The sequence below is a fragment of the Chlorocebus sabaeus genome, chromosome 23 (assembly GCF_047675955.1).
Source record: "Chlorocebus sabaeus isolate Y175 chromosome 23, mChlSab1.0.hap1, whole genome shotgun sequence".
Lineage (NCBI taxonomy): Eukaryota > Metazoa > Chordata > Mammalia > Primates > Cercopithecidae > Chlorocebus > Chlorocebus sabaeus.
This window is the reverse complement of record NC_132926.1, coordinates 49,548,434-49,564,272: the sequence shown is the minus strand read 5'-3', so window position 1 is coordinate 49,564,272 and position 15,839 is coordinate 49,548,434. Positions and strand designations below refer to the sequence as shown.

At 54.1% G+C, this 15,839-nt stretch overlaps 2 protein-coding genes across 4 annotated transcripts in view; one reads left to right on the top strand and one right to left on the bottom strand.

The window, feature by feature from the left end:
* Positions 1-15,839, top strand: part of LOC103244514 (uncharacterized protein IRF1-AS1-like) — a 124,675-nt gene that overhangs the window by 72,905 nt on the left and 35,931 nt on the right. The gene's annotated exons all lie outside the window — the stretch shown is intronic.
* On the bottom strand, positions 857-8,622 carry IRF1 (interferon regulatory factor 1). 2 transcript variants are annotated; one of them, XM_008014366.3, is made up of 10 exons: positions 8,345-8,622; positions 7,219-7,310; positions 5,753-5,852; positions 4,749-4,925; positions 4,588-4,637; positions 4,350-4,479; positions 4,045-4,167; positions 3,449-3,498; positions 2,141-2,276; positions 857-1,854 (listed from the first exon to the last, which is right to left on the bottom strand). In XM_008014366.3, the coding sequence occupies exons 2-10, from the start codon at positions 7,303-7,305 to the stop codon at positions 1,730-1,732; spliced, it is 978 nt and encodes a 325-aa protein (XP_008012557.1). In that variant the 5' UTR covers positions 7,306-7,310; positions 8,345-8,622; the 3' UTR covers positions 857-1,729. The 2 variants fall into 2 exon arrangements, with proteins under 2 accessions (XP_008012557.1, XP_008012559.1); XM_008014368.3 differs by lacking the exon at positions 7,219-7,310.

Sequence of the window (15,839 nt, the reverse complement as noted above, 5' to 3'; positions counted from 1 at the left end):
GGAGCCCAGAATCAACTGACAGCCATGGTGATAGTCAAGGACAGATAACTATGTTTATATGAGCATGTTCTTGTGACAGAAATGTCCCCTCCTGCCATCGTCTATGTGAACATAAACAAAAGGAATTTTTTTTTTTTTTTTTTTGAGACAAAGTCTGGCTCTTGACACCCAGGTTGAAGTAGAGTGGCAAAGTCTCGGCTCACTGCAACCTCTGCCTCTGGGTTCAAGTGATTCTTGTGCTTCAGCCTCCCAAGTAGCTGGGATTACAGGTGACCAGCACCAGGCCCAGCTAATTTTTCTATTTTTAGTAGAGACGGGGTTTCAACATATTGGCCAGGCTGGTCTCAAACTCCTGACCTCAGGTGATCTGCCCACCTCGGCCTCCCAAAGTGCTGGGATTACAGGCATGAGCCACCGCACCCAGCCAAATGAAAGGATTTATTTATTTTTGTTGTCGTTGCCCAGGCTGGAGTGCAATGGCATGGTCTCAGCTTACTGCAACCTCCACCTCCCAGTTTCAAGCGATTCTCTTGCCTCAGCCTCCTGAGTAGCTGGGATAACAGGCCCCCTGACCATACCCAGCTAACTTTTGCATTTTTAGTAGAAATAGAGTTTCACCATGTTGCCCAGGCTGGTCTCAAACTCCTGACCTCATGTGATCCACCCATCTCGGCCTCCCAAAGTGTTGGGATTACAGCGGTGAGCCACCGCGCCTGGCAGAAAGGATTTTATAATAGATGCATGTCCCTGTTCACCCCAAAGTCAAGTTCAGGTGGGATGCCAATAATGAGTCCATCAGTGTTTCCATAAAAAGTAAAATCATCTACAAGTTAAATTTCTCTCTAAAAAGGCCACACCCCTTATAAACAATTTACTTTTTATAAAAAGACAAATGTACATATTTACACATGTTCTTACGTGTTCACACATGACTTAATGGTTAGATGACATTTCCAATTTTAAGTCATACCAAGGCGCTCACATTTCCCTCCCTGGGCCTGTTGAGAGCTGCTGGGGCTTGAGGGGGTGGTGGGCACCGAGCAAGGCACTGTATAAATAAATGCAAAGGCCAAGAGCTCGGGGGAAACGTTAGTGTACACCTCTGATCAGAAATGTGGCAAGATCCACAAGAAAAAGTGCCAAGTTTTTTTCCCAAGCCCCTCAGCCAAAGTAGGGAGCAGGGTAGAGCTCCTCTGAGGCTGAAGGAGCATCTCCCCGAAGGACCCCACTTTCCTTCACATTTCACTGGCTTTGGAACAGTCCCCAGGGCTCAGCTGAAAAGGGGGTGGTTCTTTGGGAACAAGATTCATTTAGTGCAATTGTCTGTTAGTGCAGAGCCAGCCCTGGGATTGGTGTTATGCTTTTCTGGGGTCACTAGTCTGTTCCCCTAGGGGCCAGTCAGTGACAGCGAGACCCTCTCCAGGCAGCTGGGCTCAGAGGAAAAAGCCAGACACTGACTCCAGTCCAAGTCCCTGACCTGACACACCGGTCTCAGAACCTCATGTTCCCAGGAGGCAGGACCAGCTTTACCCCACAAGAAAAACCCAGACAACTGGCCTGCCAGGCCCTGAGAGGCCAATGACCCAAGGAGGGAGGCCCTATCGCCACTTGGCAGTGGGGTCACAGTTGGCTGTTGAGGGGCCCACAGAAGTCCAGCTTCTCTGCACCATATCCACCAGGATGCCAGGTCCTGCTCGCCTAGAGGAGTAAGAGGGGCCCAGGGGCCCTGCTACGGTGCACAGGGAATGGCCTGGATGGAGGGCAACCGGACTGGGGTCAGCAGGCTGTCCAGCCAGGTGGCATCCATGTTCTTCAGATCTGTGAAGACGCGCTGTAGACTTAGCCCAATATCACCTAGAAGATATGAAGAAGGTTGTATGAGGGTGGGGGATGGTGGCATAAGGTATGCTTCCGCCTACCCTTGAAGGCCACAGACATGGCCTCCGCTCTTCACAGCACAGTAGCAAACATCTACTCAGCTTCAGGCAAACCTTAAGGCATGGCAGCAGTAGCTAATTCACAATGTGTCAGTACCCCAGATGCTGTACCGTACTGCTCCCTGGCCCAGCCCCCAAGCTTTCTCCATCCCTATGTGGTTCTCCCTCCTCTAAGAAACCATATGGATCCAGGGCCTTCTTACCCCCTGGGCTGTCAATTTCTGGCTCCTCCTTACAGCTAAAGTCTCCATAGACAGAGGTGGGCTGGACTCCAGGTTCATTGAGTAGGTACCCCTTCCCGTCCACGTTTGTTGGCTGCCACTCCGACTGCTCCAAGAGCTGAAGACAGAAGAGCAAGAGGCTATCAACTACCTTCCAGTGCAGACTCACCCTGTGGCCCTGCCCTCAATGAACCAGCTCCTCTCAGCCAGGAGCACAGCCTTGGCCATTTTCACAATCTCAGATAGGATGCAGAAGTGCACTGCAGTCAGGACAAGGGCCCAGGAGGGAGGAGGCAGAAATGCATGTTAGCACTGGTCCTCAATTCATTTCCCACCCCTCTCACACCCACTCTCTGGCACTCCACTCTCCACAACTTCCCTCTCAACTGTGTAAGGACATAGTAAGAGGGAATGGGGCTTAAAACAAAGGTTAGCAAAACAAATCAAGAAAAGATGACTAGAAAAGCTACAGATAAGGAACTACATACATGTCGTAATTTTCTGTGCTGATGGAACAGCTGGGGTACAACTACTGCAAAAACTTTTTTTTTGAAATGGAGTTTTGCTCTTGTTGCCTAGGCTGGAGTGCAATGACACAATCTCGGCTCACTGCAACCTCCGCCTCTCAGGTTCAAGCGATTCTCCTGCCTCAGCCTTCGGAGTAGCTGGGATTACAGGCATGCGCCACCAGGCCCAGCTAATTTTTGTATTTTTAGTAGAGATGGGTTTCACCATGTTAGTCAGGATGGTCTCGAACTCCTGACCTCAGGTAATCCACCCGCCTTGGCCTTCCAAAGTGCTGGGATTACAGGCATGAGCCACCGCCCCTGGCTGCAAAAACTTCTTTATATTCACTTTTAAAACTGAAGCAGAAAAAAAAACCTGGAGGATAATTTGCTAACTTTTTCTATAAAGCCATCATATTAATGGATCCTAAAGGCTGATTATTGAAACCTGATGTGCATTTCCCAAACTAGCAGGGTTGGGGCATGTTGGGGCAGAGGGTGCAGGCCAGGGACCCATTGCTGATAGTGCCTGACTCACAGAGCTGTCTGATGCCCCCAGGCTTGCTTCAGGATGTCCTGTCGGAGGCCAGGCCTCCCACTTGCCTTCCCTACCCATGGTGGCTTTCCCACCAGTCAAGCCACGTGAATGTGGCACTTGTGGGATGATGCAAGCAGCCAGGTGACAATAGCAGCTGCCCATCCTCCGATTTGGAAGCTTCACTGGTTCTCTCTCCTCACTGAGAAATGGTCACTTCAAGAGTGCCCAGGTAGGAAGGGGCTTTACCTTCATGATGTCCTCAGGTAATTTCCCTTCTTCATCCTCATCTGTTGCAGCTGTGGATGGGGAAAGCAGAGAGGTTGGCTGGCAGTCAGCCACACTCGCCCTGCAGTTCCAGTTCCAGCCCACCAGATCCCCTGCCCTTTCTCTGTCTCTCTCTCTGACACACACACACAAACACACACACACACACACACACACCCCTCCCGGTGGACCTGCCTGCCATGGAGATTCCAGAACAGGACACCGGTCTGGTGACTCAGCCTCTCAAACCCTGAAGCCACGCCTCTTCCCACCCCTACCCCACTTCCTTCCTCACCCTCAGACGCTGGGCTGCAGAGGAGGAAGGAGAAACAGCACCCCAAAATACAGCCCCTGGCCCCTTTCCCTCCTCTCACCAGCCCCCACTGTGCTGCAGCCCACTCTAAACTGCCTTCCTAGTGTCCCCGTTGCTTGCTTCCCCCCATGGGGGCTAAGACTGGGCAATGCCCAGCTCAATCAGCTTAGTGCCAGGTGGAGTTCTGAGCGTCTTTTCTCTCTCAGGAAGCCCTTCACAGGACCCAGACAGTCAAGCAGGCAGGCCAGGTCCCAGGAGCACCAACCTTCAGAGGTGGAGGGCATGGGTGACACCTGGAAGTTGTACAGATCACTGGTGCTGTCCGGCACAACTTCCACTGGGATGTGCCAGTCGGGGAGAGTGCTGCTGACAGCACACGGCGACAGTGCTGGGGGACAGCAGAAGCCATGGGTCAAGGCTGTGTGCTTTCTTAGTTTGCAAGACATCGAGCGCCCCCCACCAACCCTGCAGCCTGCACTAATGGGCCACCATCTGCCAGCACCATGCCTCCAAGAGAAAGAGCTATCCCACTGACTTGTGGGGTCCCCTGCCAGACCTGCACCAGCTCACCTGGAGTCAGGGCCCGCTCCACCTCCAAGTCCTGCATGTAGCCCGGAGCTGTGTAGCTGCTGTGGTCATCAGGCAGAGTGGAGCTGCTGAGTCCATCAGAGAAGGTATCAGGGCTGGAATCCCCACATGACTGTCGAGGGAGAAAGCAGCTTAGGCCCAGGCCCACCTTAGCATTTCTTCCACTGCTCACCCTGGCCCACAGGTGACCAAAGGCCTGGCTGCTTAGGACTACACTCACCTTCCTCTTGGCCTTGCTCTTAGCATCTCGGCTGGACTTCGACTTTCTTTCTGTGGGGCAGACAGGCTGTCAGCCTTGGTGCAGGCTCGCCAGACCCAGCTGACCTTCTTCTACCCTCCCTCCCTAAGGGCGCTTCCCAAGGACCCAGAGTCCTTGGATACCTTTTCTCTGGTTCTTGGTGAGAGGTGGAAGCATCCGGTATACTCGCACAGCTAAGCTGCCCTTGTTCCTGCTCTGGTCCTTCACCTCCTCGATATCTGGCAGGGAGTTCATGGCACAGCGAAAGTTGGCCTTCCACGTCTTGGGATCTGGTTCCTTTTCCCCTGCTTTGTATCGGCCTAGAGGACAGGAGAAAAAAGAGGATCGTCAGGGCCACAGGTAGGGATCCTCAGCTGCCCCTGGCCTGGTGGAGGAAGGTAAGGGTACCCCTGAGCTCTCATGCTACCAGATAGCCACAGTGGTCAAACCAGCAGGTACTCCAGTGACACTCCGCAGGTCCTAGGCCCTGGACCTTCTCAAATGCCCAGGCTTGGCTTAAACACATCTAGTGGGCCTCAGTAAAGGGTCCAGCTAGAAGCACTAGAGTCCCCATATCCCCAAAGTGTACTCTCTGTGTCCCAGACCATGCCCAGTCTTCCTCCTTGGGCTATCAGCAGCCAGAAGGTAGGGGCTGGGGCTTATCTGATATTTCCAAACATGGGAGTGGGCACAGACTAGGCAGCAGAGAACAGTAACTAATGGGTGGGCTGACTGTTCTGAGATGGGCCTAGAGCTCCATCTTTCAAGGATAAAGGAGGCTACCAACCACACGAGCCTTGGACCAAGAGCCTTGGTCAACATGAAGGCAGACCTGGGTCTCTTTCAGTGCCCTGGCTTACAGCTGCTTTTCACAGATGCTTTTGCCAGGGAAAACTCTCATCTAGCCACAACCCCCCTGAAGCCACACACTTTCTAAGATCTTGGCTTTAGAAATCCCTTTGAGAATTTGCCGAAATGACGGACTCTCCTCTCCAGAAACACTAGTCTGCCACCAGCCCCTCTTCCCAGTAATTCTGCATATTGTCTTAGGGAGCTCAGGGACCCCAGTGAAGAGCCTCTGTGTTAACATTGGTGCCTCCTCTTGTCTCTACCCTGGCCTTCCTAGGCCTGAGTCCCAGGCACATACCTGTGTGAATGGCCCAGCTCCGGAACAAACAGGCATCCTTGTTGATGTCCCAGCCATGCTTGGCAGCATGCTTCCATGGGATCTGGAAGATCATCTCCTCCTGAACAACACACACATATACACGAGGCTGTGTCAGCTCAGAGACCACAGACTTTGGGGCTGAGTCTGAGACCCAGGCTTGCCCAGCCAGACAGGTCTGAGAAAAGGCTGACTTCCCCTTTTCCCCCTGCCATCTGGCTTGGACTGACCCATCTTTAGGCTGGCTTAAACAGATCACTCTGGATCTCTCAGGAGGGACTCCTAGTTCGGATGAGCTGCAGCACTATTAGCTCACAAAGACCTCCCTCTGCCTGTTACACATGTGCTAGGACCCACACAGGGCACCCTCCCCCGAAGCCCTGATTTTGAAGCTCTGGGATGTTTCTCTCTGGCTTGTAAACACCAACATGGAAGTAAGAACTTCTTCCATTAGAAAGGACTCCTCAGGACACCTGGGGCCATGGGCTTCTACACAAGGTGTCCTGGTCATACACTGAGGGAGCTCTGGGCTAGTCTTGGATGGTGAACACTGTGTAACCCTGGCATTGTCACTGTATCTCTTTTCCCCTCAGTTTTCTCTTCTCTGAAATGAGAAAACATATCCAACAAAATTTTGAGAATTAAAAACCAGAGGATGTGTAGGGACACAGTGACAAATATGAAGTCTAAGGTCTTACTGTTATTATCACTGATGGTTAACAGTAAAGATTTCTGAGTCAGACCGTTCAAGTTCAAATCTTGGCTTCATCACTTTTTGTGTGATCTTACAATCTTCCTCTCAGTGCCTCTGTTTACTTATCTGAAAATGATGACATGAATAGGACCTACCCCACAGGACTACTGTGAGGATTAAATGACACAATGTAAATAACATACTTAGCAGGTGCCAGGCACACAGGGAGTGTTCAGTAAGCATTAGCTATTATTATGAATACTATCATTGCTACTAAGCCTATAGTGTCTATGCTGTCCCAAGTGCACCAGCTATAAGCTTCTTGGGACACAGTGACTGGTGCAAGATTGATTCGTTTGTCCTCTGCTAAGCCAGCCACCTTTCTGCCCAGCAGCATCCACTTCTCAAGTCTTCTATTTGTTTGATTAGAGCCCTGCAAGGTGCTGTGTATGTTTGTAAGGGTCTCCCTCAGAGGAAACCAGAACTCCAGCTCTGCAGATGCTGGGAAAGTCTTGCTGCTGGAAACTGGAAGTGCCTTCAGGTGGGTGCCCTACCTCAAGAAGGGAAGAAAGCAGGAGTCGTGCAAGTGAGGCCCAGGCTGGGCCTTGCACACTCCCTGCATGCAGGACCCACTGGGAGAAACCTCTGCCTGTCCCGTTATCACTTCCCTTTTTGAGCTGCATCTGAAGCTTTGGTCCCTCCAGAAGTACATGGGTTAAAACAGTGGCAGGAAAACCCAAAGAGTTACACTCACTTTATTAATCCACATGAGCCCCGGGATTTGGTTGGAATTAATCTGCATCTCTAGCCAGGGTCTCATGCGCATCCGAGTGATGGGCATGTTGGCTGTAAAGAGAAGACAGAGGCTCCAGTCTGGAATCTGTTGAACAGTACCTGGGCACTGACCTGTCCCACCCGAGGTCACTTAGTTACCCTCCCCTCAGCCAGCTACTAGGTACTACACTCAGTGGGTAGGGGAGCTGCCCTGGAATAAAACTGCTCTCCAAGTTTTTTCAGCATCTTAGGCAAAAATGCTTCTGCCCCTTCCTCCATCCCAGCCAGTCTCTGGATAAGACAGGCATGCAAGTGATGGCTTTAGGATTCATGTTCAGGAAAAGAGACAAAATGCACAGATATCCTAATTTCAGAACTTTTCGCTCAAAATTCAAATCCTTTGGGAAGGGAGGAACTTCTTTTGCTTGATGCCAAGAAGACATTCCCTTGACTTGAGTTATCACCACTAGCTAGTAAAGGGCTAGCCATCACCCTGAACAGCCCCCCTGAATCCATTCTACGCCCTCCTTAAGTCACAGAGCCCACAACGCTAAGACCAGGACGCTAACCCTTCCGGCCCGGTTTCCCCTCCTCTGGAGAAGCGGCCCCAAGGAACACCTGTGGCGCCTCTTCCCGCAGTCTCCGTAGGTCACGATTCCCTCCAGCCACCTGGGCAGTAAGCCAGCCCTTGTCACCAGCACAGGGAGCCCAAAACCTGGGGCCTGGGCGCGAAGCTGGGACCGCCGAAAGCCGGGAGCATTGGGCGCCCAGGCGTGGGCTGACACTCGGTCCCCGGCACGGCGTGTGGATGCGCAGGACGAACGTAGCGGGCCACCTTCAGGCCCCCGGCGGCTGCGCGCACGCAGATCTGCGAAAGCTGCCCGGCGCCGGCAGCCTCGTCCGGGTGGGCGGTCCACGCCGCGGCCCGCCCTCCCCGCGCAGCAGCTCGCAGCTCCTCCGGCGCCCCCCGGAGCCCGCGCGGGGGCCAGGGCAACGCCGCGCGCCCGCGAGTCTCCAGCCTGGGGTTTTCGAACCCCCACTTCCTGGTGCCCCGCGCGCCTTTTATTCGACGCCACCGGTCCCCCGTGCCGCAAAAGCGGACTCACCTCTGCTGCAGGAGCGATCCGGCGGCGGCGCGCGAAGGTCCCGGCGACGCAGGGGCTGCCGTGAGGGGTCGCGGAGCGCGACTCCGGGTGGAAGGGGGAAGAAGGCAGAGGCTGTCTGGGTCTCAAGGCCGCTGGGCACAGCTGGCGTGGGCTGGGCAACGCTCCGGGTGGCCTCGGTTCGGCGGGGCTCGGGCGCACGTCCTGCCTCGACGAAGGAGTGGCGAGCTCTGCCAGGGCAGCGGCGCCACCGAGCAATCCAAACACTTAGCGGGATTCCCCAGCCCTGGCCGGCCCCGCCTCCGGACAGCCGCGCGGGCGGCCATTGGCCGACTGCGTGCCGTCATTTCGGGGAAATCAGGCTGTTGTAGAGCTAGCGGCGAAGGGGAAGTACAGGGCGGCTGCTCCGCCCCACCCTCTCCGGCCGGGCGCCACCGCCCCGGGGCCACCACGGGCCCGCCCCGCGCGCTCCCAATCCACCCCTGCTCCGGCTCGCCGGGAGGAGGGCTGCCCTGGACAGCCCGGCACCCCCGGCCCCAGCCTCTCCTCTCACTCCGCCTTCTCTCAGCCGGCTGGCTCCTGGGGCCATCTTTTCATCCTCCTGGCGGGGTGGGGGCGGGGGTCTATCTCCTGAACGCAGGTGAGGGGATCGCCCGGGCACTTGCCGCCCTCTCCAGGGGGAACACCGGCCGAATCTCCCGACTGGCAGCCTGGCTCCTCAAGCTTGCCAGTGGGGTATCAAGAAGGGAGAGTTTCAGTCCTAGCACTACCCCTGTTTTTAGGGGTGACCCCCTCCCTCCAGGTCACTCACCTGCCCTGGGGAAGTGAAGGAGGCAGAAAGCCTACCCTGCCCCGTGTGCTGTCTGGGTCTGCTGAACCAGGGGAAATCCCAACTTGGCCGCTGCTGGCACAGCCCCCAAGGGACTCAGGACCTCCGTTTTTCAACCATAAAATAACAGCAGCCCTACCTTGATGGTTTGCTGTGATGGAAAGAGATTGTAAAGCACTATGCTCCACTCGGGCAACAGACGCTGAGTAGTTTTCAAGGTCGCTGTTCCAGGGTCTAATAGTGACCAGGATGACACCCCACCCCTTTTTGGTCTGCCTCTCTGGGACTCCCCCTGGCTGGCCTTAGGGAACAGAGGAGGAGAAGGGGTTCAGAGAAGCCCAGATGGCTGAGTGAGGGTGGGGGTGGAGTAGTTCTGATCCCTCCTAATACTCCTGCCTCAGGCCGCCTCCAGAGCCTCCCTGTGGCCCGCGTATGGGAGTTCCTCAATGGAAGTATTGCTATCATCTCTGAGTCCCCAGGGCTTGTCCAGAGAGGTTCTGGGCAGCATGGAGGAATTAGCTCAGGGCTGATCAACGCCATGGACCTAGCGAAAGGGTTGGGGAACCCAGGTCCTATGTTCCTTGGTGAGGGCCCCTACTTAACTCTCGCTCACAACTAGTCCCCGCCCACTTATAGTCCTAGAGACTTGACTGGGTGTTCATTTTCCATCCAAAACTCTGGCCCAGGAAGCTTTTTCCTTCATCTCTCTAAAGCTCCTGACTCAGAAGTAAGTTACTCTCCCAGGCGTGTCATTTCCTTCACCCCAGCTCTCCCTGCAGGGCAGCACCCCATTTTGCGGGCTATAAATAGACACACTCATGCAACATTCGACTTGCCAGTCACTCTACTACCTCCCTCCCATAGAGGAAATGCATGGGTTAATCCTATTCTGGTGCATTGCAATCTGAGTGCTGTGACCGATGCCAAACCTGGCATCGGTACCAGCAGAAATGGGCAAAACTGTCTACCAGATAGAGGTGAGTCAGGAGCTAGGAGAGGAAAGGAGGTAGAAGAAACTGAGGAAGGAATCTAACTGAGTGTTAAGCAAAGTGGAGGGCAATGACACTCTGGAATGGAAAGATGGGGTTTGGGGTACTTTAAGTGGCAAATGGGAGTGGGGACTTGCTACAGGGACCAAGACCTTCTGAGCAAGAATGAGAGAAAACAAGTGACTCCTGAATTGTGGGATCCTTTCTTGGTACAGCAAATAGATGCATGTCTTGCCCCTGAGAACCTGACACACCCACTGGAAAATTCAGGATGAGATTAGGGAAAGGAAGTTTGCATCCTTGTCTCCTGATAAATTGACCACAGTGACCCTGTGAAGGCAACAGGAGACTATAAAAAGTACTTTAAAACAAAAACTTAATTTTAATTCACAGATACAGGTATGAATATACCTGTAATGTGTATGTATATTTAGCCATAATGAGCATCTTTCCATGTCATGAAATGTACTTATGCAATATCATTTGCAATAGATATATATTATTCTTTCATAAGGATAAATAAAAATTTACCCAATTAATCCCCTATTGTAGGACAGTTAGGTTATTTCCATTTTTTCATAATACAAACAACGCTATTAGCTAAATCTTTGTGCACATCAATAATTCTTTGCTTAGGAGAAATTCCCCAGTTAGGATTTACCAATGAAACTGTCATTTACATTTACATCTTTGACCTTTTTTTTTTTTAATCTTAGGGATTCTTATTTTATTTTGAAGCCTATAAGAATCTGATTATTATGACTAGGGGTGCTATACTCCGACTCAGTGAAATAAAGCTAAGCCATGTTTAAGTACCCAACATTTTTATTGTAATGGCTTTTGATGAATCACATTCTAAGATGTAGAACATTCCCTGTGATCCCCAGCAGAACACGTAGGCTCCTGTAGGCTCTTAGTAATTCGGAGCCAGCCCTTTTCTCTCCCACCTGGTCTTCTGGGTTTTCCTTCCCTATATCTGGTTGTGATTTCATAGTCCAGGACCACACTATTGTTGCCCCAACCTCCCCCTGGGCCTCCCTGCCTATTAGTCCTGCCCAGGTAGATGGGGAAAATGGTGCTTCTGCACTGGAATGAGCTCCCTAACTTGGATGATCTCCCTAACACTCAGGGCCACCCAGGAGCCTTCTGAGCTCCCCTGCATTCAGCCCCACATTCAAATCTTTGCTCAGTCTGGTCCTGGGGTCCCATTCCAACCGTCTGTCCCTGACAGCTTCCCTCCCCTTGGCAGTAGGGAAGATGAAACTAAAGGGGGATGAAAAGAGAACACGGGATTTGAGTCTAAAAGCCTGAGTTCTTATTGTGCTTTTTCCTATGTGATCTTAGCAAGTTACTGTCCCTCTCTGGGGCTCAGTTCTCTTATCTGTAAAATAGAGATCATCTGTCTCCATCTCTCCTAAATATAAAATTAGACTATCAAAATTATTTCCAAACTGTAAGACATAAGTCAAATGAAATGTATGAACAGGAACGCATGAACCTTTCCCTGTGTTTCCATTCTCTGAACACACTGTGTCCCCTCATCCCTATCTCCTCAGGATACTTGGCAACACTCGCCCTCTCTCAATCTCCCTCTCCCTTGCCCACCCCACCACTTCAATCTCTGTGTCTTTTTTTAAGGCCCAGAGCATATGCCTGATCTCTTCAAAATGCCCACAAAGCAATCAACCAGAAGTCCTTTCTTTTCCCTCCTTGGACTCCTTTGGTTCTTAACTTTCATGTGTTGCCTTTTCACCACTAGTCACTTTCTACATGGTGGGAACAAACTCTGGGGAACAAACTCTACATTTTTTCTGTGAGAAAAATAACTCTACGTGTTTTCTGTGGGAAATCTTAGCAGGTTCCTCATGCCCAGCAGCTGAAGCGAGCTAGGGATTAGCTGAGGGTAGCCAGCACCCTGTACTGCGTGAGGTCTTCCTTACAGATGCCTCTCATCCATACCCTCACTCGATGAGGGTGAATTCATTGTGTGGCCTGTCTGTATTGGGGCCTGGATTTTTCTGTGCTGGCAAGAGGAGGCTAACTGCCTGGCAGGGCCTCCTTTGAAGTGACTTCTGCAATCAGGATGCTGAAGGCAAGATCATCTCACACACACATTCACACACCCTGTGGGAGCCTCTACCCTGACAGACAATTCTTGTCCCCAGTTCCCTCCCTCAGGCTCTCAAAACACTGTTCACCCCCTAACTGGGCTGCAGTTAGTCCTGAAGCCCAGAAATATGGCTCCCAATGTGTCACCATGCACACACACATCCATGCACAGGGCCACACGGACCACACTAAGGTGATGCTGCCATCCTTGCTCTGCCCCGCAGAGTGGCTACCATGAGAGTTTGTGAGCGCTGAGGAGCAGGTGCCAGTGAGGTTTGAACGAGGTGTTTTATTGTTTTGTTTTGTTTGAGGTGGAGTCTTCCTCTGTCACCCAGGCTGGAGTGCAGCGACGTGATCTCGGCTCACTGCAACCTTTGCCTCCCCAGGTTCAGCAATTCTCCTGCCTCAGCCTCCCGAATAGCTAACCCGCCACCTCGCCCAGCTAACTTTTGTATTTTGGGCAGAGATGGGGTTTCACCACGTTGGCCAGGCTGCGCTCCAACTCCTGACCTCAGGTGATGCACTGCCTCGACCTCCCAAAGTGCTGGGATTACGGGCAAGTGCTGGGATTACAGGTGTGAGCCACGGCGCCTGAGCTGAACTAAGTTTTTGACTGGGATACCTGCTACCTGTGGAGCCTGCTACCCAGAGAGGGGGCCACAGTCCCCAAAGCAGACAAACACCCCCCAGCATGCCTTCCAGCCTTCCAGGTGCAGAAGTAGTAGGGCTCTCTGAAATGCTCAAAGCCTTCAACTCTATTTTCACAGAAACCTGAGAGGCAGGCAGTCCTAAACTGTGAATTGCAGAACACAAGCCAGAAATAAAAGCATCCAAAAGCATGAAGGCAGAATCCAAGGGTCATCACCCTGCCTGCAAGGAGCCTAATTGGCGAGAAAGAAAGTCCCTTAATTCATTCAACATATATGAATCGCACGCAGGCCTGCTTTTCAGTCAACCCCAGGTTTGGTCCTGGAGATACACTGGGGCACCAGACCAGCCCCTCCCCTCTCAAAGGTTTGGCAAAAAATGCTGTATGACATAGCAGAATAAACGTTGTATTGTTATAAAATTCCTAAACGCAGAATGGGGGGCTGAAGCTGGCTGGAAAATCACTAGGGGGTCATGATGGAATACTGAGCCAAGGAACTGCTCCAGTGCTCAGGGCTGTTCCGGAACCCCCTGAGAGCGGGGCGGGGTGACAGTGTGGGCTGCCGCTGATGGCCGCTGCGGAGCTTCATTTCTTATAAACACCGCCGTTGGGAGGAAAGAGAACTCAGCTCCCCGTCAGTCCCGTGGGGCCCGGAGGCCGGGGGAGGCTCCCGGGCCAGGCCCAGCGGCCGCGACCTGGAGCAGGGATTGATGGGATCAGCACTCTCCTCCCCCGCGCCAATGGGTGCTGCAGAACGGCCCACGCCCACTGCCGTTCGCCCGGGGCTCCCCTGGCAGGCTTCTTGGTCTTTGTGGGGGCTGCAGCACCTCCACTTCACCGTGATGTGGAGTCCTTCGCCCCCAGGTGACCCACGCTCTACAGCCCCGGCCAGAACTTGGGGTGGGGGGAGGGGGGTGTTTGACGGGGAGGGGGCACAGTCCTTTCGGGCCAACTTCCACATTCCTGCTCCGCCCAGGCGGGGGGTGAGTCGGGGTGAGCAGCCGGCTCCAAGCTGGCCGGCTTCCTGGAAAGGGAGGGCCAGCGGGAGAACTGCAAATCCTCCCAGCCCTGGTGGCTGCCCGCCTCCTCCCTACCCATTCCTCCCCACCCCACTTCCACCCCTGCTCCCCAGCAAGCTGGCAGCCCCGCCCCTGCTAGGCGGCTCACCTGCCCGCGACCAGGGCACTTCCTCCTCCTTCCCCGCCCAGCCTCCCGCTACAAGCCATGGGTTTGCAGCCGGGTCGGCAGCTACAGGCTGTGTGACCTCAGGCAAGTTGCTAAACTTCTCTGTGCCCATTATCTCCCCCTGCGAGATGGAGCTAGCAACAATCTGGGTGCAGAGCTTTCCGCGAACACCTCTGCACTTCCCTCTTCCCTGCTCCACCACCTTCCCCTTCCGCTCGGTTTGGCAGGGGCACAGGGGATGCACAGAAAAGGCGCCCGACTGTAAATTGCCGCAGGGGAAGGCCGTGTTGCGTCCCTCGCCGGGGCACTGCCCTCCGTTGCAGCCTGAGACTTGGGTTAGACCCGCGGCTTTCCCGTTGGAGGTGCGGGTGGTGCTGAGCTGCTGGACTGACGCTGCCCGCCGGGGGTCGGCGCGCAGGCACTCAGATGGCTCCCACCTCCGCCTGGACCTCGCAGCTGGCGGTGGGGCGGGGCGCAGGGGCTGGGTAGGGGAAGGCTTGGGTCCGGCCACCCAGTGGGGGTCAGCCCCAGCGCCGGTTTCCGCGGGGCCGCGCCGGAGGGGCGGAATCTGGGTTTCGGTTTCTTGCAAACGCGGCGGCAACAGGGAAATCGAGGAGTTTCCGGGAACCGAACCGCGCTGGGAGCGCTAAGGTCTGCGCAGCGGCGGGGGCAGGGGGACGGGCGGGCGTCCAGTGTTACCGGCCAGTGGCCAGCTGGAAGTTCCAGCGGGAGCTGGGGAAAACCGGCCCCGGAAAAGCCCCACCTGAATGCACCTGCCCCCAGCCCTCTCCGGATGGTGTTCACGCTGAGGGTGGGGGTGTGAAGGATGGACCTGCCTGCAGGGGTGGCCTTTAGGGAATGAGGGAGGAAGTTCTACAAGCCGAGGGCTTTGAGGGTGTGCACGTGGGGAAAGAGGGGACTGTGAGCAGCCAGGTGGGAGCTAAGGAATTGGGATGACCCTCAAATGGCTGAGGTCTCCAGCTGTCCCCTCATTGTCACATCCCATCTTATTATCCTTATATGATGAGGTCTCCCTACTGAGATCATCTCCGTAGTGTCCTCTTTTGCTTATTTGTTGGAGGATTTCCCTGAACATGACTTGGAGCCCTTGAGAGTGAGCCCTGACTGTCTGGTCTAGCCTCCTGGATCTAGAACCCGCTAACCTCCATCAGGGGCTTGTGATTGTTTACTGAGGGAAGGAGTAGGGTGAGTTCGAGGCATCTGTGGGGTCCATATGCCTTCTGACCTGCTTCCCCACAGGACCCCTAGCCCACTCAGTCCTGCCATGTCCCCAGTTGAAGGAAGCCCCACTCTGCAGGAGAGGCCTTGGCTTTGTGGGAGGGGCTTCCCTTGTAATTCCCTGAGAGCTGCTTTCCAGCTGGGGTGGCTGGACAGAAGGCGGACTGCAGTCATCACAGAGGAATGCTGGCCGTGGGGTCGGCCACTTCCTTCCCTCCCCAGGGCTTGGAGCTCAGGCCAGGGATTATGGTGGGTTGGCCCTGGATCTGAGACAAGAAGGCTGGGAGTTTGGGCTGCAGAGGGAGAGTCCAGTACCCTCCCTGATCTCTGCAGCCCACAGCAGTACCTGGGGTCAAGGTGGACAGTGTCACCGGCAAGCCCGTCTTTCCTAAATGCATGCCTTTGAGACCACAAGTCTATGGTAAGGATCTCTTTCCTTACGGCCCTGAGACCATGGCTCTTGGAAAGACACAAATCAGACTAAGTGGAGCTCCCTCA

Excerpts from the sequence above, each read along its gene's own strand:
- IRF1 (XM_008014366.3), bottom strand. The coding sequence starts at position 7,305 with ATGCCCATCACTCGGATGCGCATGAGACCCTGGCTAGAGATGCAGATT. Across the intron at positions 4,480-4,587 it reads AGAGCAAGGCCAAGAGGAAG|TCATGTGGGGATTCCAGCCC; the intron begins GTGAGTGTAGTC and ends CTCCCTCGACAG. Across the intron at positions 2,277-3,448 it reads TACCTGAGGACATCATGAAG|CTCTTGGAGCAGTCGGAGTG; the intron begins GTAAAGCCCCTT and ends TTCTGTCTTCAG.